The sequence below is a fragment of the Aspergillus fischeri genome, genomic scaffold (assembly GCF_000149645.3).
Source record: "Aspergillus fischeri NRRL 181 1099437636249 genomic scaffold, whole genome shotgun sequence".
Taxonomy (NCBI): domain Eukaryota; kingdom Fungi; phylum Ascomycota; class Eurotiomycetes; order Eurotiales; family Aspergillaceae; genus Aspergillus; species Aspergillus fischeri.
In genome coordinates, this window is record NW_001509770.1 from 2,304,750 (window position 1) to 2,325,003 (window position 20,254).

The 20,254-nt window shown below is 50.7% G+C and overlaps 7 protein-coding genes across 7 annotated transcripts; 3 read left to right on the forward strand and 4 right to left on the reverse strand.

Annotated features, from left to right (window-relative positions):
- Positions 1-644: 644 nt before the first annotated feature.
- Positions 645-1,114, forward strand: NFIA_015320 (proteasome regulatory particle lid subunit SEM1; the record flags this gene model as incomplete). Its single annotated transcript, XM_001264735.1, has 3 exons — positions 645-756; positions 842-947; positions 1,081-1,114. The coding sequence occupies 3 exons, from the start codon at positions 645-647 to the stop codon at positions 1,112-1,114; spliced, it is 252 nt and encodes an 83-aa protein (XP_001264736.1).
- A 549-nt stretch (positions 1,115-1,663) lies between these two features.
- Positions 1,664-3,079, reverse strand: pgkA (phosphoglycerate kinase pgkA; the record flags this gene model as incomplete). The annotated part of the gene is made up of 3 exons (XM_001264736.1): positions 1,664-2,430; positions 2,488-2,908; positions 3,014-3,079. The coding sequence occupies 3 exons, from the start codon at positions 3,077-3,079 to the stop codon at positions 1,664-1,666; spliced, it is 1,254 nt and encodes a 417-aa protein (XP_001264737.1).
- Positions 3,080-3,817: 738 nt separating this feature from the next.
- Positions 3,818-4,738, reverse strand: NFIA_015340 (Mpv17/PMP22 family protein; the record flags this gene model as incomplete). The annotated part of the gene is made up of 5 exons (XM_001264737.1): positions 3,818-3,889; positions 3,947-4,113; positions 4,169-4,511; positions 4,589-4,614; positions 4,681-4,738. 5 exons carry the CDS (start codon positions 4,736-4,738, stop codon positions 3,818-3,820), a joined length of 666 nt encoding a protein of 221 aa, XP_001264738.1.
- An 894-nt stretch (positions 4,739-5,632) lies between these two features.
- On the reverse strand, positions 5,633-7,560 carry NFIA_015350 (TRAPP trafficking subunit Trs65 domain-containing protein; the record flags this gene model as incomplete). The annotated part of the gene is given in 4 exon segments (XM_001264738.1): positions 5,633-5,810; positions 5,869-6,994; positions 7,052-7,332; positions 7,352-7,560. The coding sequence occupies 4 exon segments, from the start codon at positions 7,558-7,560 to the stop codon at positions 5,633-5,635; spliced, it is 1,794 nt and encodes a 597-aa protein (XP_001264739.1).
- Positions 7,561-8,297: 737 nt separating this feature from the next.
- Positions 8,298-10,429, forward strand: NFIA_015360 (snoRNA-splicing protein PRP40; the record flags this gene model as incomplete). Its single annotated transcript, XM_001264739.1, has 2 exons — positions 8,298-9,354; positions 9,410-10,429. Coding segments are annotated over 2 exons (2,077 nt in total), but the record flags the coding sequence as incomplete, so codon positions are not given.
- A 777-nt stretch (positions 10,430-11,206) lies between these two features.
- Positions 11,207-13,684, reverse strand: NFIA_015370 (putative RNase L inhibitor of the ABC superfamily; the record flags this gene model as incomplete). The annotated part of the gene is made up of 7 exons (XM_001264740.1): positions 11,207-11,422; positions 11,517-12,588; positions 12,642-12,738; positions 12,795-12,956; positions 13,020-13,422; positions 13,572-13,596; positions 13,665-13,684. 7 exons carry the CDS (start codon positions 13,682-13,684, stop codon positions 11,207-11,209), a joined length of 1,995 nt encoding a protein of 664 aa, XP_001264741.1.
- A 1,269-nt stretch (positions 13,685-14,953) lies between these two features.
- NFIA_015380 (chromatin-remodeling ATPase CHD1) lies at positions 14,954-19,578 on the forward strand (the record flags this gene model as incomplete). Its single annotated transcript, XM_001264741.1, has 2 exons — positions 14,954-19,380; positions 19,434-19,578. The coding sequence occupies 2 exons, from the start codon at positions 14,954-14,956 to the stop codon at positions 19,576-19,578; spliced, it is 4,572 nt and encodes a 1,523-aa protein (XP_001264742.1).
- Positions 19,579-20,254: the final 676 nt, after the last annotated feature.

Below are 20,254 nucleotides of genomic sequence, written 5' to 3' on the forward strand. Positions count from 1 at the left end.
GGCTTTCCACGATCCATATGGCTGGGAGGGCGTCAATTCCAACCAGTCACTATTCAAGTATCCGTCTGATATTCCATCATCAACCATTTAACGAATCATTCGCTATCTCCTAATACATATGTAAGATCTCATGCCTATCATCGACAACGCACCATTCTAGCTAGCAAGCTCATCGGTGGTTTTGAGGCTCTCGTTCATGTTCCGTCGACCCCGTGAGCCTCAGCCTCATGGACTAAGCGTCAAACCTTTCTGTACGGTCACAATGATCATTGGTGGTTAGTGAGATAAAGACACAGTAATCATCTAGCCTGGAGGTAGCCTTGTTAAAATTAAGTTGTGTCCGTGTTCTGTAGGCTACAGCGTAGAGGGGTGATGGACGCTACCTTGTTAGTTAGGGTCTCCTCCGCGCTGCTCACGGAGTTTTGGCCTGAGGCCAACGCCGATCACCGCCGCCTTTGACCGACCTTGTCCAGATACCTCATCTAGCTGAACAGACTACCTATCTCTTGAGCATATTGACCCACCTCATTGACCACCTTCTTGGCCTGCTTAATATCTATAAAATTTCCTTTTCACGTTAGGGAAACACATCGACCCAATTTCTCTCGCCTAACCGGTTTCATTTCTCCTCACACAACGCCGCCATGTCGAACACAACACAGACACAGGATAAGCCCGAAGCCTCCGAACAGTCCACACAGCAGAAGCCCACCGTACTAGAGGAAGACGACGAATTCGAAGATTTCCCAGTCGAAGGTGGGCACCTATCCTGCCCCGCTCACGGCGAGGCGGGGTACTCTCGCAATATAACGACGAGCTACTGCTGACGGATGAGCATTAGACTGGCCTCAAGAGGAAACCGAACAAGCAAACGGAAATAACGTCCATCTGTGGGAGGAGAGCTGGGACGATGATGATGCGGCGGAGGATTTCTCAAAGCAGTTGAAGTACGTCTGCTCGCGGCGCTGTCAAAGCTCGCTTTCCCTCGTTGCTGGCGGTGGATTCTACCATGCCACGTCACGTCATGCTCCATCTGTTACGTTTATGCTGTCGTTACTGACGCTGCGGTTCGCACTATAGAGAGGAACTCAAGAAGGTCGAAGCATCCCATTAGTATCCATTAGCGCGTTACGGGTTTGCGAGAGTGATACTGGTTGAACCGACATGATCCTGGGGCGGACCTTACTGAGCGTAAGGCTGCATCCGGTACGGACAAGAAATCGATGATGGAAGCTTCGCATACTGGTCAGGCTGGAATATACCTATGCTTGTCCTGCCTCGAAAGCTGCTCAACTAAGCGGTTGGGGGTATATGGGCTTGAGGGTTATTATAGCAATGCAGGCCCGCAGTGAAATGGGCGACCGGTGTATTGATTCTCTACATGATTCCTATTTATTTACAATTAATGAATGAGATGGAACGTCGTCCAACTGTCATGTCGCTTGAGGGCTACACTTGCTGTTACCAATGGTAATCAATCACAACTTGGCGCTCGTATCTATCAGACCACTATATCAGAAACTTTCTTGATTCGAGTACTTTTTTTAATTCCTGATTAACTCGTCGCTTTATACATTATATTCATAGAGTGCTCGTCTCCCGCTTCTTGAAGGCCTTCATGAAGGCGGAAGTTTGCTTCTGATTCAAGACATTATTCTTTCGTTTACTTACTTGACAGGGCAGCAACACCAGGCAGCTCCTTGCCTTCCAGAAGCTCCAGCGAGGCACCACCACCGGTGGAAACATGGCTGAGCTTCTCCTCAGCACCGTACTTGGCCGCAACAGTAGCTGTGTCACCACCACCGATGATGACGATGGCGCCGTTCTTGGCGGCATCAACAGCAGCATCCAGAGTCTGCTTGGTACCGTTGGCGAAGGGGTCCATCTCGAAGACACCAGGAGGACCGTTCCAGAGGATGGTCTTGGCCTCGGCAATGGTCTCCTTGTACAGCTTGACACTCTTGTCGCCAACATCCAGGCCCATGTAGCCGTCAGGGATGCCCTCCTCGTCGGTGGCATAGCCTGTCTTGGCGTCGGCGGAGAACTTATCCGCCGTGATGTAGTCGACAGGCAGGACAATCTTGACGTTGTTCTTCTTGGCCTTGTCGATGATGTCGCCGACGGTCTTGCTGCCAGCCTCGTCGAACAGACTGTTACCGATCTTGACGTTCTCCAGGGTCTTCTTGAAGGTGAAGGCCATGCCACCGGTGATGATCAGGCTGTTGACCTTGGGCAGCAGATTGTCGATCAGCTGGATCTTGTCGGAGACCTTGGAACCACCAAGGATGGCCAGGAACGGGCGCGAGGGGCTCTCGAGAGCCTTGGCAAAGTAGTCGAGCTCCTTCTTCACGAGGAAGCCAGAGGCCTTCTGGGGCAGGTCAACACCGACCATCGAGCTGTGGGCACGGTGGGCAGTTCCGAACGCATCGTCTGGAACAAATTGTTAGCTTCTAGTTCATCCAGACCAAGCACGAATCCAATGCTTACTGATGTAGATGTCACCCAGGGCAGTCAGGCCCTTGCGGAACTCGGCAACCTTCTCCTTGTCGGCCTTGACCTTCTTGCCCTCCTCGTCCTTGTAGCTACCTTCCTCCTCAGGGTGGAAACGCAGGTTCTCAAGCAGAATGACCTGGCCGCCCGAGGCCTTGTTGACGGTCTCCTCCACCTCCTTGCCAACGCAGTCCTCAGTGAAGATGACGCTCTTGCCGAGCAGCTTCTCCAGCTCAGGGACAACAGGCTTCAGGCTGTACTTGGGGTTCTTCTTGCCATCGGGACGGCCAAGGTGGGACATGAGGACGACGGCCTTGGCGCCCTGCTCGATGGCATACTTGATGGTGGACAGAGCACCGACGATACGCTGGGGGTTGGTGACCTCCTTCTTCTCATTGAGAGGGACGTTGAAGTCGACCTGCCAGGCACGGGGGACATGTTAGCCATTGCGCGCTTAAAGCATGGTTCTCTCCCGGAAGTCAATCGTCGATTAGCTCATGGATGTGGTTTCAGCACAACGTACCCGGATTAGGACACGCTTGTCCTTGAGGTCGACGTCTGTGATAGCAAGCTTGTTGGTGAGAGACATTGTGTATGGTGTTTCTATCAGATTGTAGGCCGGGTCAGCTAATGGGGCCTGGAGAACGAGGAGCACGACGAGTATACCTTTGGGTTCACTAAACAGACGAAGTTGAGACTGAAAACTCCTGTCCTAATATGCTCACGGTGAGCCTTCTTCGATCAACTTCGGTCCGACGGCGGGGTAGTTGGCATTGTTTGTTAAGCTCGACTGTGGTGGGGCTTCCGGTGAGAGATTCGCTCACCTTCGGGCTGATGCGGGACTGATGTCAGTGTTCCAGGATCGATGACGGAAGGCTCCGGGCCTGGTAGAACATCGTGCCTGAGAATTCTCGATAGCCTCGGGTGCGAATAGGGCTGGCCTGCATGTTTCCGTAGTTATTCGCTGGTGGGACTATGAAAAAACGTTCAATACTCTTGTCGGAGATGAGGCAGATTATTGGAGAGTTGCTTGAGGTAGGTCCTTAGACTACAGAACACCCGCGCAGTCAGGGAAACTTGGAAGAATTGGCGGTCTTGGATAGTTCATAGGATTTGCTCTTTGGATCATGATCATTTATGAGAACGAGAATTGACACCTTTTTGAGTTTCCGAAAGATTGACCTGTACACCATTGTCCATAGAAGCAAGAAAGTAAAAGCCCCCCACGCATTTACAACGCCTGATAACCACAGAAAAAGAGAAGAGCAATAAGGGATATATGGTCAAAGAAAAGCAGAAACAGACTGATACCGCCGCTGTGTTTCGTCTATTCTTCCTCAGCCGAGTTGGTCAACGACAGATATGCGGTCCAAGCGATACCGACGGTAGATACAAATGGCTGTGACACATAACGGTTAGCATCATGCATATTTAGTCATGCAAAGACTTCACTTACAATCTGGAATTGAATTGGCACAACCCGGAAGTTGAGGATCTGCACAGCAGGCCACAAGACGTAGTTTGCCTTCAGGGTCGGTAAGTAGACATCCTGGAACTTGCGGGTCAACGCTCTTTTGCCTCCACCCTCGGCGACAGTCATGAATGTGAAGAAGCACGCAAGACCTTTATCAAAACCATCAGCAAAGCTCCTATCTCCGAATGTAAGGGATGTCCATACCGAAAGGAGCGAACATGAGCTGATCAACAGCAACACGCTTCAAAGCCGGCAGCGTCGGGCTCTTTTTGGTCAATGGAAATGCTCGGGACAGGAAGCCGAACCACTTGAATTGTATAGGCGCCATGAAGAAACCGTATGACATGAATCGGGTGAGACGCTCGAAATCAAACGGAGGAGGAATGTGCTTCGCATGTCCCAGCTCTCCCACGGGTGGCGGTCGTTCCTTGTCCATCTCGTGGATCTCGATCGAGATGAGATCACCGTCTTGCCTAGTTCGTACTGTCGAACGGGCCTTAAAGGCTGTGATCAACTGGGCCACCGTATCTGCGATACCACCAAGCACCTAAATCAAACGCTTCGTTAGTCGTGAACTCCACAAAGTAAAGCAGGCAAAGCCAGAGGCTTTCGACAGGTTCGTACCGCGTTGGTGACCATTGTGGTTAGAACTATGCAAAAAGTGTCAAGTTAGTGAAATGCAACGCGTCTCCGCACAGGTCTTGGTCGAGTCTTACCAGGCCGGTCCGCATAGTAGGAGTTGAATTTGGCCGCAAGGCGCATTGCAACCGCCATCTCGATGAGAAAGATTATCGTATGTAGCAGAGGCTACAAGAAGAGGAAGCAGGAGTCAGTGCAGATCGCAGCATTGAACGCACAGAATGAAAGGACCCCTTCGGAAGTTGCCCGGAAAGAAGCAGCGTTAGGAATGGGGAGAGTTGTGCGTTATCGTGGCTACATACCAGTCGTCCATAGATATATCTTCTGTTAAGTCCATCCAAAATTCTTCGACGCGCTTGGGAAAACATTGTGGAGCGAACTGAGATAGGAAAAGTCGTAGTATATCCTTGATGGAAAGAGATCGAAGACAAGTTTTCCGGTCGGCGGTCTTGAGCGACAGTATGACGCAAAGTATGGGGACTGGAGGCAAGGTGGCAGGGAAAAACCAGCAGCACAGGCCCTTTAAAATAAGATAACTAGTATTGTCGTCATGTATTCCCAAGGATGAACAAATGATGGACACAGACGAAGTGGATGAACTATGGAGTATATCCACCTGGTCTGAAGGAGAAGACCCCGGACTTTTGAACTGCATACAATGAATGATCCAACGGGGCTTTCATAAGGCATCCGCATGATCCTTATCGCCCGCCCACAAACGATTAATTAGCCTTTCGTCTAGTGTGTGCGCCTTGCCGCCGCGATAAGCCAGCCCCCAGTTCCCCGCTATGGTATACACAATAATAGTCTACATCATCACTACTTTTTGCTTCTGATTATGAAGTCCGCTAATTGATGATAATCAGGCTGTAAGTAGGTGGTAGAATGTCGGACATTAATGTCAATTAGGAATATAAGGCCACAAATTAGGGTATATTATGCATTTGTCTGGCTACCTGGCCTACTCTATCTTCAAGAGACTCCATTTACAGATCGGGCGCTCGGAGCATCCTTCAGAAGACAAGTAATCTATACTGCATAGGGTACACCATTTCGATCAAATGCTACTATGTCCGGAAGATCTCGGATATCGGTAGTTTCGTTCGAATGGGCGTCCACGAGGCGCACGGCTTCTAAGTGAAGAGGTCCAACTGCAAGGGGAAGCAGTTTCAACTCGGTTGAATAACACGTTCCCGGTGGAAGGGGGCTATTTATGAGTTAGTCAGGCATCTTCTTATGAAGTAGGCCTTCAGAAAGAGACCTACCCAATGCGTATTTCCGTGCTGAGGCATATGAGCTCAGCTTCCTGGCCCGCCACGGTCTTTTGCATCGCATGGACTATGTTGTCGTCCGTCACTGCTTCTGCAACCCCATCCCCTTTACGACTCGAGATAGATGATGAAGAAGGCCGGGCTACATGTCCTCTCGGATCTGCTCGTTTCCTGCGAGGAATGGCAACCATGGCGAATTTACGCGCGCTCGTGGATCGGTTGACAATAAACACATCCCAGGAGAATGGCTTGCCAACTTCCACCCTGCTAGGGCCAGTGAACGAGATTGTGACTCCCATGTCTGTAATCGAAGAGGCTCTGTCTCTCAAGGAGCTCCGGCTGGGAGGAGGACCACCGGCTAGGACGTTCGCTTGATTTTGCCCCACAGAAAGACTTGCTGGGCGGTTACTGCGTTGCAAGGCTTGACTAGGACCACCGAACGTTGGATTCAAGATCATTGAAAAGTCAATGTTTGTCCTCCACTGCATAAGAATTCGTGGATGGCAGTCGTCTGATACTTGGATGATTGCCTCTAGGGATATATCCAAAACACTGACCAACACGGTGGTCGAGAGACTCGAATCCTGGCTGTACTCGGGTGTCAATTTATAGATTAGAGTCACATCGTCTCTTGGGCGACATATGATCGGTGGTTTGAGTCCGGGATCTTCAGATAGTGTTTCAATCTTCCCATCTGATAACCGAAGTTCGGCTTTATCAAATAACACATCACAATTAAGAAACGGAGTCACCTCAAAATCCAGACTTGCAATTGTCGTAGGTCGTCCAGAAAATGAGTTCAGTCGAGAGTACCGTATCCTGGCGCTGGCTGCAGGGACCACACGGATCGGATGACCTGATCGTTGTTGGACATTGTATATAGGATCCTCGCTGTATTGCGCAGGTACGACTCTTAGAAGCCTGGAAGCGGGTAGGAAAGGGTCAATTTTGTTCAGGGCTTTATCTGCTGACAAAGGTTGCAAGATATTTGTTGAAGCAGGAACCAGGGGAGGAAGATAGTCGTCGTCAGGGGACTCTTGTTGTTGACTATCACTCTGATTGAGACAGGCTGATGCTATGAAGATAAGCGAAGGGTGTTGGATCCGTATGCGAGGGCGCCCTGAATAGATCAATCAGTAAGACACACAACTGGAGTGTCAAACATCTGGGAACTTACTGAGAAACGTCTCAATACTCCAGATCGCATACACATGATTGCCGCTCCCTGCCTCCCCTTCAAACTCATTCACGACTACCAGTGGTTCCTCCTGTCCACTTACAACCCCTGAGAATATCAGGTCCCTCGTAGGTGTCGGATTCCCAGAAACTGCCTCGGCGGGGTCGATGGCAAAAACCTCAAGCTTGACTTCAAGGTTTGGAAGGTGATGTTTCAAGCTCGCCCGCGAGCAATCGGACAATCTGAGAACGACGCACGCGGTGCAAAATTCATCTGTGATACTGTACATGAGTAAGAGACAGGAGTTCGATCAGGAGGTTGTCTTTCCGCGTACCGAAGAACAGAAGTGACCGCTGAGGTATTAGAGACAGTACAGAAGATAGGTCGTCGGCTCCCCCTTCCAAGGCTTTTGCCAGAGCGGCCTCCAGATCTATATTTGAAGCATGTGGGACGACTGTATCTAGCACAGCATGTCTCAGGAATTCTCCAGGGATATCAAGACTCGGCATAACGAAAGCACATGCTCGCGCGTCACTTGCAACAATTGTCTCAAATAACTAGAAAGCCGAGCAACTCGAATAGATGTCGCTCGATTATTATTGTAGAGCTGAAGTGACCATTTTCCAATGTTATTTTATGCCCAATTCTGGCGATGAATATGATAAGAGAGAGTTTAGGGACCCGATGCAAACATAACAAACAGCCTTCACTAGACAAGGGAAACTAACGGGAGAGCTTCACCCGTCATCTACATTTTCCGCGCATCAGGATCTTCATCCATTGCAGAGCAGCTTTCCTTCCTTGGGAACATTTGCTCATCAAGCATCATGAATCCCTTGACTGGACCAGCAGCTGCCCCGCCTCTGTGGCAGGAGGCGCGCAATGCCGACGGCAGAGTGTATTATTACAATGTTCAGACCAAAGCTACACAGTGGCAGAAGCCCGTCGAATTGATGACTCCTGTCGAGGTTTGTTGCTATCCCGAGTCTCGCGGTGCTCATGTTTGTGCTAATACTTTCCTTACGTTTGCAGCGAGCTCTAGCCAATCAGCCATGGAAAGAATATACTGCTGAGGGTGGACGGAAATACTGGTACAACACGGAAACTAAGCAAAGCACTTGGGAGATGCCAGATGTTTACAAAAATGCTTTGGCGCAGGTTCAAGCACCTCAGCCGGCCCCTGTAGCGTAAGTGATCTCCTGTTGCTTAAATGTGCCGCCAGGGATTAACCAGTTTTTGCGCGCAGGGCCCCAACGTTTGTCGCAGGCGGAGTCAGCTCGTTTCCCTCCCATCCACAACAGCGTGACCGTGACGATTATGACCGAGGCTATGGCGACCGGCGCGGTGGTTACGGCTCCATGGATGTCAATGGAATTTCGGCCGCTCCGGCACTGGGAACTGCGCAAGCAGAGCCAGAGTATAATTCCCTCGAAGAAGCTGAGAGTGCTTTTATGAAAATGCTCAAGCGCCACAACGTTCAGGCTGACTGGTCATGGGAGCAGACGATGCGTGCGACTATCAAAGATCCTCAATACCGTGCTTTGAAGGACCCCAGAGACCGAAAGGCTGCTTTTGAGAAGTACGCAGCCGAGCTCCGCATGCAGGAGAAGGATCGAGCCAAGGAAAGATTTGCTAAGCTCAGAACCGACTTCAATACTATGCTGAAAAGCCATCCTGAGATCAAGCACTATAGCCGCTGGAAGACAATCCGCCCGATTATCGAAGGCGAGACCATCTTCAGGTCCACCAACGATGAGAACGAAAGGCAGCAGCTCTTCGAGGAGTATATACTCGAACTGAAGAAGGAGCATGTGGAACAGGAGGCTGCTCGGCGCAGGGCTGCACTCGATGAGCTGGTCAATATCTTGAATTCTTTGAACCTGGAACCTTACACGCGGTGGTCTGAAGCACAGGCTATAATCCAGTCGAATGACAAGATTCAAAGCGATGATAAGTTCAAAACCCTGAGCAAGTCTGATATTTTGACCGCTTTTGAAAACCACATCAAGTCCCTTGAGCGCGCATTCAATGATGCACGTCAACAGCAGAAGGCAGCAAAGGCGAGAAAAGAACGTCACGCTCGTGAGAACTTCATCGAGCTCTTGAAGGAACTGAAAGCGCAAGGCAAGATCAAAGCTGGCAGCAAGTGGATGAACCTCTACCCGTTGATCCATGAGGATCCACGCTACCTTGCAATGCTAGGTAACTCGGGTTCTACTCCCTTGGATCTTTTTTGGGACATGGTGGAAGAAGAGGAACGATCGCTGCGGGGGCCAAGGAATGACGTGTTGGATGTTCTCGATGTAAGGTCCCTACACCCTGTTTCCTTGAACGGATTCACTAACATGTTGCTCTTAGGATAAACGGTATGAGGTCACGTCGAAGACCACGTTTGAAGAGTTTCAGTCTATCATGCTTTCCGACCGCCGCACGGCGAACCTCGATTCTGACATACTCCAGCTACTCTTTGATCGCATCAAAGAGAAAGCTATCAGGAGAAGCGAAGAGGAGAAGCATGCCGCGGATCGTCATCAGCGACGCTCTATCGATGCCTTACGCTCGCGGATGAAACGTCTGGAACCTCCTATACGCCCAACCGACACTTGGGACCAAGTGCGTCCGAGGATCGAGAAACTGGAGGAATACAAGGCGATTGAATCAGATGAACTTCGTCAAGTGGCTTTTGACAAGTTCATCCGCCGGTTGAAGGAGAAAGAGGAGGACGTGGACAGGGAGCGGGAGCGCGATCGAGACAGAGATCGTGGAAGTCGGCGAGAACATTACGATCGCGATCACCGTAGAGGCGAGAGGAGAGGGCCTCCCAGTCGTCTCTCTCGCACACCTGAGCCCGACGCCTACGAAGCAGACCGTCGTAAAGCTCAGGCCGATCGCGAGCGGTCTTACAGGAAAGTCAGCGGCTTATCTCCGATCCGTGAGAAGCGCGACGATCGAGACCGTGACAGGGATCGTGAGAGAGAAAAGGACCGAGACCGTTACCGCGATCGGGACTGGGATCGGGAGCGCAGCTCCCGGTCTCTGAGCCACTATGATCGTGAACGAAGGGATCGGGAAGAAGAGCGCGAGAGACTCTATCGCACTCGCGGTGATCCCCGCGGAAGTCGGGATGAGCTGGATTACGGTGCGGACACACGCAGCACCGTCAGCAATGACCGGAGGCGCCGGAGAGACAGTGATACAGAAAGTGTCGCCAGCCGCTCTGCGAAGCGCTACCGGCGTGAAAGTCTCGAGCGAGACCGTAGTCGGGCTTCCAAGAGGGACAGGGAGCGTCAAGAACCAACTCCTGCCGCGGAGGAAGCCAAGAAAGAAGAAAAGGCTGTGCACTCTGGCAGCGAAGAGGGAGAAATCGAGGAGGACTAGTCGGTTGATGTACGTAGCTGTGTATTGATAATCCTACGATTCCTGGTTGGTTGGGAGATTGGCATTTCCATTTTCACAAGCCTGACTACACACGCGTATGTATCTGCTTCCATATGGGACGCACACAGGTCGTTCTTTTGAGTAGTTATGCTGTGGATCGTATTTATGCTCCTGCCTGATACTGAGCGATATAGCAGAGATATATATCAGTAGCGCAGGTGATGCGTGTCGTTCAGATGCATGTCTACTTTTAGTTGATCACTGGGAATGTACGAGGCGAGGACTTTGCAGTAGAATATATTACACTGGATCTTCAGTCAGACATGCTGCACACTCCACAGTTCATACTACCCAACACCATACATGCAAGTTGATCACACTAGTCATTGATAGAAAAGAGAAAAACAGTGGAGAACCAAGTAGCTTATATATGCTACCTGAGATCTATGACAGTGGCCACCTAAATTGACCATTTCCCAGCTCCCTTTTGTCTTCACTGAATCTGAACACATTGGTCATGGGACCATCTATACAATATCATAACATCATCGAAGAATTTTTGACAGACCCAACTCCGAATATGATCACGCCAGCCAAAACACACCAATACCTAATAAAGCCCATGTTGGCCCAAGTTGCCTGCATTCTGCTTGCAGCGAAGATAGACTGACTGGCCCAACAGGGGTGCGCGGATATGGGGCATCAGAAGGGACGAAGATGGATGACGACATGTGAACACAGCGAAGTGCGAACCGGGAACAGATGAACCCACTGTCCCTACTCAACATTGTCGTCATCGTCATCCTCCTCCTCATCCGAAGCACCAGCTGGATCGCCAACGAGGCACACGCCACGACTGCGGCGACGCGAGGCCCCAGGAACGCCGAATAACGCCACTAAACGAAGGGTTTTCCATTGACCACGACGTCGCCGCTGGTCAGCGTCGCGACCATCGTCCCTGTGATGGTTGCGATTATGTTTGCCTGGGATGCCCTTTTCAACTCTCTTCCTCCAAGAAGTACTAAAGGTGAAAACATATTAGCATGACGTAAAAATTTTTTGCACGGATCGGGATCGGGTGACTTACGAAGTTGCCAGCCAACTTCTGCTCCTGGTCCATCTGACTGTTGTACTTGTTGATACGAGGACGGTAACTGTTGGGATCGCGACGGAAGGTGACATCCAGGTTCCTCAAGAAAGTGTTGCAACCAGTGACCAGGGACTCGGGGGTATTGGCGTGCGCGTCAACAGAAGGCTTGCCGTCAAAGACAATGACACGGTCGGCGAGATAGGTGGCCATGATGAAATCGTGCTCGACAATGAAAGCGGTCTTCTTGGTGTGCATGATGAAACGCTTAATAACTCTGGCAGCCACGATACGCTGTTCAGAGTCGAGGTAAGCGCTAGGCTCGTCGATCACGTAGATATCGGCCGGCATTCCGAGAGCAAGGACAATAGCAACACGTTGCAATTCACCACCCGACAGGTTCTGAACTTCCTGGTCGATGAAGTCATCGATCTTGAGGGGCTTGTAGACATCGGTCTGGAACTGAGGCGAAAGGAAAGCAGCCTTGATACGCTTGAAGAAGAGCTGACGCACGGTACCCTGGAACTTGGGTGTAATCTTTTGAGGCTTCATGCTGATGTGCATGCGGGGCATGCTGACGTTGCCGTCAGGCTTCTCGGCACCAGCGAGCATTCTACAGAAGGTAGTCTTGCCGGTTCCGTTCTCACCCATCATGACAATGATTTCGGAGTCAGTGAATGAACCAGAGTCGATCTTCAGGTGGAAGTTGCCAAGAGTCTTCTCCATGCTCGGGTAGCTGAAAGCACGGGCCTTGTCAACCATGAAGTCATCACCAGCCTCAGCCAGACGGAAAGTCAGAGACTCCTCTCGGAACCGAAGATTTTCGGTAGGGATGTGACCGTCCAGGAAGATATTGATACCTTCACGGACAGAAGAAGGAAGTGTAACCACACCGTAGACAGCAGGTCTACCGTACAACACACAGACGAAGTCGGAAAGATAGTCAAGGACGGACAAATCGTGCTCGACAACAATGACGTAGTCATCGGGGCGCAGAAGCTCACGAATAGAGCGGGCTGCTGCCAAACGCTGTTTAACATCGAGGTAGGAAGACGGCTCGTCAAACATATACCTACAGTTCTGTTAGTGAGAGCGGGGATGACGGCATGTTGGTGTAGTCCTTACACGTCGGCCTTTTGCACACAAACAAGGCCAATAGCGAAACGTTGAAGCTCACCACCAGACAAGTGGTCAATGTCACGGTCCTGTACCTGTCTGAGTTCTACAAATAAAGTCAGTTTCGTTGATTTAAAGGTTCTGTTTATCGAAAGGCCATACCAAGAGCATCAAGGATGCGCTCCATGTTGTCCATCTGAGAGCGAGCCTTGATGAGGTCCCCGACGTTCTTGACCGGGCCCTTCACAGCCCGAGGAATCTGGTCGACATACTGGGGCTTGACCACGGCCTTCAGGTTGTCTTCCAGGACCTTGGTAAAGTAGTCTATGAAAGTTAGAAATCATAGAAAATTTATGCAGAACCTTTGTGACTCGGCAGTGTACGTACTCTGCAGTTCGGAACCACGGAAATATCTCAGAATCTCTTCCCAATCGGGAGGGTTGTCGTAGCGTCCGAGATTGGGCTTCAGCTTGCCGCTAAGGATCTTCAAAGCAGTACTCTTTCCGATACCGTTTGTTCCAACAAGACCAAGGACCTGACCAGGACGAGGCATAGGAAGACGGTGAAGCTTGAAGCTGTTGGCCGAATAACGGTGGGTGACCTCGGTTTCCAAGTTTGTGGGCAAGTTGATAATGTGGATGGCACCGAAAGGACATTTCTTAGGACAGATACCGCAACCGATACAAAGGCGTTCCGAGATGAAGGCGATCTTGGATTCCGGCGTCACTTCGATACAGAGCTTTCCGGTACGGACGACGGGGCAAGACTTTTTACACTCTTGGCGACATTTCTGTGACGATCAGCCATGCTGTAGATATGAGATGGAAGATCTCGATTTCAATCATACCTTCGGTTTGCACTGTAGGACAAAAAGTAACAGGGTAAGCAAATGCGACGCGACCACGACATAGCATCTCGCGGAGGAACGAAGTAACTCACTTTGTCACTATTGACAATAGCAATACTATATAGAGTAGAAGCAATTAGCACTCAGTTCCGAAGCATCCCAAAGATTTCGGAAAACAGACTCACCGAGTAAGCTTGTCAGACATGATACCGATGAATCAGCTTAAAAAGCACACGCAGGCAGATAATCAACAGAGGCAAATCTCCAGGGCCAAGCAAGATATAGCAGCAAGTATAGCTCTGACGTGACCTCTAGCAGATGCGTAGATGAAGTCGCGACAGCTGTCCTGGCTGAATTTATAGAAAAGAGCTAGAAATCCGGGCAAGAAAAGCTGACAACGAGCCACCAGATATGAATGCAAGTGGAGAGGAGCGAGGTTTCTTTATGGAGGCGTCGAAAATGAGGGGCTCTCAATGGGGGGAGAGAAAACTATGTCAGGCATTGTGGGCACATTGTTGATGCCTCAGGCCAAAAGTCAGTTTCTTTTAGGTTGAGTACCTCAGGCTCTACATATTATTATTTTCCCTAGCTGGTGATTGGCCCTCGGTCCATCCCTCGAAAAATTTCTCTTCAAAGCCGGTCCAGGCTGGAAAATTACTGCGCCGTCCTCCGAAGCTGTGAATTTCTATCCGCTAGTGAGACTCGGCCACGTGATGACAGAGGTGCCGCCATGCCTGTTGGGGACTCGCTTGTGGGCTCACTAAACTGTATATGGTATGGACAGGTCTTGCAGCCTTGAGTCTCAGGCCGCAAAGCCATCTCTTCACTGCGACTCGTCCACCTCCCAGACCGCAGCCCGGCGGCCAACCTTACCTCTCTTTCTTACTCCCTCATCATATTATTCTCCCATCCGTATCTGGTGTTGTTCGCTCTCCCTCCACCACCCACTTTATCATTCTTTCTCCAACACCAACCTATCAATCCCTATTGATTCAACATTGTCTCAATACTTCTCCCTTTTTCGGGGTCACCTCGCTATGAATTGTGAGTATTTCCTTCTCTTTTCCTAGCTTTACAGCCCGTGTCCTGGTTCTGTTGGCTGGGGTACTTCTCCACGTTATCGACCCACCGATCTCAAGAATATCGTTGCATCTTTCTGTCCTCATGTCTTTCTGAATTCTCTGAGTCGTCTGGGCTGTCTGTCGGCTCTGATCCTCGTTCTGGGATTGACGCTCGCCCTCCTCTTTCACCGTCATTTCCTCCATCCTTCCTGTCGCGTTCCATCCAATCCGCCATCCAAACCATGTCCTGGCATCATGCCTTGTCTCCTGTCGGCTGTCACAGGCTTTCTAGCTTCTATTTGCTGGAAATGGAGTCGCGTAGTGCTGCTCTACACATACCTGTGCCTTTCGTGCCGCTCCGACCCCGAACCAAGCTTCAATGCTGACTTTTCCCTTCATCAACAGCCGCTAGCATGGTGATCCCATCACCCCCCGATAATATTGCCAACATGGCATTGTCCAACGGCCTTTCTCCCTCCCTCACCTCGAATTCTCCAGCCGTGAATGGCGAACTGGCTGATAACAATGCCGGTTACAACCTTTCCGAACAATCAAACAATTTCACATCGTCAGAGTCATCGCCCGATGCGGAGATGGAGGACGAGTCGTATCATAGCGGCTCTCCTGACGCTGAGGCGGTTGGCAGTTACTCTGCTACGGATAGTAGCGAGAAAGGTAGCAGCCCATCCAGCATCGGAAACTCCTCGTCATCAGAGATCAAGCGTGGCATCAAACGTAAATCGTCGTCTCTGAGTGAATCAGACTTCATCAGACAGAATCCAGATTTGTATGGTCTTCGCCGTAGCGGACGAGCTCGGACAACACGCCAGGTTGTTCAATCCACCTCCTCAGAGTCAGAGTCGGTCGTTAGGGTCTCACGCACCAAGCGTCGACGCCCGGTAGCCTCACAGCGGTCCTCGAAGCGTCCATCCCCTCCAGCCAGTCAGTCTTCCTACTCCGCGGAGTCAGACGATGACGAGTATGGCGGACCTTCTCGTACGAGTAAGGCGAAACGTCGTCGTATGCTGCAGCCAGCGTCGAACAAAGAACCTTCACATGCTGAGATCCGGTTCTCGACGCGGACTGCGTCTCGTCGTGTCTCCAATTACAATGAAGACGATGATGATGACATGTTTTTGGATGAACCTGATGAAGTTATGGACAACTATCAGGCAAACACTGTTGAGGACGACCGTCCAGCTGTAGATGTCGTGCTAAATCATCGCCCCAAAGAGGGGGTCAGCCCAGGTGACAACGATGTTGATGAGCACTCCTTTGAATTTTACATCAAATGGCAGGAGAAATCACATTACCATGCCACATGGGAGACTTACAAATCCCTCATCGATAACTGCCGCGGCACACGCAGAGTTGATAACTACATTCGCAAGGTGCTATCTGAAGAGCTACGTATGAACCATGACGGCGATGCCCTTCCCGAGGAGCGTGAAAAGTGGAACCTCGACCGTGAAAGAGATGTCGAGGCCATTGAAGACTACAAACAGGTTGAGAGGGTGATCGCCATGCGGGATGGTGATGAGGGAACAGAGTACCTCGTCAAATGGAAGCGGCTATTTTACGACTCTTGTACCTGGGAGAGCGAAAGTCTTGTCAGCGAGATTGCTCAACGCGAGGTTGATCGCTTCTTGGACCGTTCCTCTCATCCACCCTCGTCGGACAAGACCGAGATGAACCCTGCCACTCGCAAGCCCTTCGAACCAATCAAAGGCACACCGAGCTTTTTACAGAACGGCGAACTAAAAGATTTCCAAGTCAAGGGAGTCAACTTCATGGCCTTTAACTGGGTCAAGAACCGTAACGTCGTTCTCGCTGACGAGATGGGATTGGGTAAAACCGTTCAGACGGTCGCTTTCATCGCGTGGCTGCGTCATGTCAGACGCCAGCAGGGACCTTTCATCGTCGTCGTCCCTCTCTCGACTATGCCATCCTGGGCTGAAACCTTTGACAATTGGTCCCCTGATCTGAACTATGTGGTCTACAATGGCAACGAGGCCGCACGCACCATGCTCAAAGATTATGAACTCATGATCGACGGGAATCCCAGGCGTGCAAAATTCAACGTGCTCCTTACTACCTACGAGTATGTGCTCCAGGACTCGACTTTCCTGAGCCAGTTCAAGTGGCAGTTCATGGCTGTCGACGAAGCTCATCGCTTGAAGAATCGTGATTCGCAGTTGTATCAGAAGCTGCTGGAATTCAGATCCCCCGCTCGTCTTCTCATCACTGGTACTCCTATTCAGAACAATCTCGCTGAGCTGTCCGCACTCATGGACTTCTTGAATCCTGGCGTGATAGATGTGGACGTGGATATGGACCTCAATGCTGAAGCGGCTTCTCAGAAATTAGCTGCATTGACGAACGCCATCCAACCTTACATGCTTCGCCGCACAAAGTCGAAGGTCGAGTCTGACCTTCCTCCTAAAACGGAGAAGATCATTCGCGTTGAGCTTTCAGACGTGCAGCTGGAGTATTACAAAAACATTCTTACGAAGAACTACGCCGCTTTGAATGATGGCGCACAGGGTCAAAAACAGTCACTTCTGAACATCATGATGGAATTGAAGAAGGCTAGCAATCACCCATTCATGTTCCCCAATGCTGAAGCGAAGATACTGGAAGGAAGCACGCGTCGTGAGGACGTATTGAGGGCACTCATCACAAGCAGCGGGAAGATGATGCTTCTCGACCAGCTGTTGGCCAAGCTGAAACGAGATGGTCACCGCGTTTTGATTTTCAGCCAGATGGTGAAAATGCTTGACCTGCTCGGCGATTATATGGAGTCCCGTGGCTACTCGTATCAACGTTTGGACGGAACTATTCCTGCTGCTTCGCGCCGCCTGGCTATTGAGCATTTCAATGCGCCCGGCAGTAGCGATTTTTGCTTCCTTCTGTCTACTCGCGCAGGTGGTCTGGGTATCAACCTGATGACTGCTGATACTGTCATTCTGTTCGACTCAGACTGGAACCCGCAGGCTGATCTTCAGGCAATGGCCCGAGCACATCGAATTGGTCAAACCAGACCAGTCAGCGTATACCGCCTTGTTTCGAAAGATACCGTTGAAGAAGAAGTTATCGAGCGAGCTCGCAACAAGTTGCTGCTCGAGTTCATCACTATTCAAAGGGGCGTCACTGATAAGGAAGCCTCGGAGATCCAGAACAAGATGGCCCGGAGTGGCATTAACGTTAGCGAACCGAATTCCACTGAGGACATTTCCCGTATTCTCAAACGCCGCGGTCAGAAGATGTTCGAGCAGACTGGAAATCAGCAGAAATTGGAACAGCTCGACATCGATTCGGTGCTGGCCAACGCAGAATTACACCAGACAGAACAGGCCGAAGGTATTCAAGCGGACGGTGGAGAGGAGTTCCTAAAAGCATTTGACTTCGTTGACATCAAAGTCGACGATCTTACTTGGGACGATATCATTCCCAAGGACCAATTGGACGAAATTAAAGCTGAGGAAAAGCGCAAGGCGGACGAACGGTACCTCGCCGAACAGATCGAGATGAGTCGACCTCGAAAACGCAATGTTCCCGCTGATGGGCAGGACACTCGTGAAGAAAGAAAGGCTAAGCGACGAGCCAGAGCTCAGGTTACAGTCGACGAGGGGAACAGCTCTGACGAAAGTCGTCCCCACCTGGACCCCAAACGTCCCCTTAATCATAAAGAGATCCGCCATCTTTATCGGGCCCTCGTACGTTATGGAGACATCAATGAGCGCACAGAAGAATTCTTGCGGGAAGCCCGTCTTATGGATAGAGACAGGGAAACCATTGTTGCCGTTCTGCGGGAAATGTCTGATATGGCTGCCAAGCTCATCCGAGAAGACGATGCTAAGATGGAGGCACTGGAAAAGGCAGGCAAGATGGTAACGAAGAAGGAGAGGAAGGCCGTCTTGTTCGATTTCAAAGGCGCTAACCGTTTGAATGCTCACCACATCGTGGATCGTCCGAGAGACTTGCGCATTCTGAGGCAGGTCACCTCATCCGTTGCTGACGTCAAGAGCTTTCGCATTCCGGAAGCAACAAAGGCCGCGGATTATTCATGCTCGTGGGGGGCGCGGGAAGACGGCATGTTGTGCGTCGGTGTCGCCCGCCATGGATGGGGTGCCTGGACCCAGATCCGGGATGACCCGGAACTTGGACTTGGTGATAAGCTCTTCTTGGAGGAACATCGTGTCGAGAAGAAGAATGAGCGCGCGAACGCCGATGATAAGACAACCAAAACTCCTGGAGCGGTTCATCTTGTTCGCCGGGTCGAGTATTTGCTGTCAGTGCTGAGGGACAAGTTGACCAACGGCACCAATGTCTCTGCCAGGAGAGCGGTCGAGAACCATCATCGCAACCATCGGAGCACCGCTCGGACCAACGTGAGTGCCAGCGTCTCGGCCTCGCCTGCGCCGTCTATCGCACGCAAGGGTCACCGTGAAGCCGACCGTTCAAGGCACCGTTCTCAGACTCATGGAGCCCGTGACAGTGTGGAGCGGAACCACACTCCAGGTCGGGATTCTCGCCCAAAGTCCGGCCAGGAGAATGACCGTCGTCGCAAATTGTCTGACGCCTCGAGCGAGGATATCCGTCGTCGTAAACCGAGTGAGCGTAAATCTAGCGATAACGGCAATTCCGACGAGATGCTTCGCCTCTTGTTCAAACCTATTCTTTCGTCTCTGGAGCGAGTCTCTGGTTTGACTAGGGACAGCATGACAAGCAAAGCGCGCCGCGCCTCTGAGTTGCGCAACCTACTTGGCTACATTGGCGGATTCATTCGGAAGACTCTAAAAGGAGAGAATTACATGCCGTCCCTTGAGATTCGCTTGTGGTGAGTTCAGTTCAGAACCGGCCGGTACGACATCTCGCTAACAATTTTGATAGGGAGTACGTTGCTATCAACTATTGGCCGAACAAAGAAGCCGGAGGCCGTCAACTTCAGACGATGTATCAGAAAATCGTTGCTGCGAACAATGCAACCACCAACAAGGACGGGTCTGCGTCAACACCATACTCTGCTAGAGATTAGGCTCAGATTTCATCTGCGCGTCTGACAAGGTAATCATCGATGCGATGATTACCTTGTCTACGAGATTATTTCTCAATCTTCTGCTCTTTTACTCCTTTCATTAAGCCTCTTCTTGAGCTACATCTATGCATACGTGAAACGGCATCACATTGGCGTTTGGTCAGTTGACAAGGTGGTTTCGAGCGGGCTTCTCATGATATGTTTGGTTTATTTATGTAAAACTCTCTGCTTATTTGCATGTTTTCATGGTTTCCATATGGACCTGGTCCCCCCCGACTTAGGGGCGTTGGGCCTCGTCATCTCTGCATCTTGTCGGTTTTACCATTTACAGGGACCCCCCTTATGGAGTGTTGGGCCCTGTTTTGCGTTTCATGTTTCTCCAAGCCCATACGGGCCCCCCAACTGGCGTGGGCCCTATGGTGATGTCCTTTCGCATTTGTTATCTTCACTTCGTGTATCTTCTATCAAGGGATCACTCCCTGGAGTTTGATTTCGTTTTGGGATCATTCGTCGTTTCTGGGAGATGCATTCGCTGCATTGTAGACCTTTTTTTCATGTCATCTTTGATGCTTACGGTGTGGCGGCTTTTAGCGATCATCTGGGCTTGACATTGTGTCGGATATCTTATTCATCTGAGCTTTTTTTGCAGGGACATGGAGAGGGAAAAGAACATGAT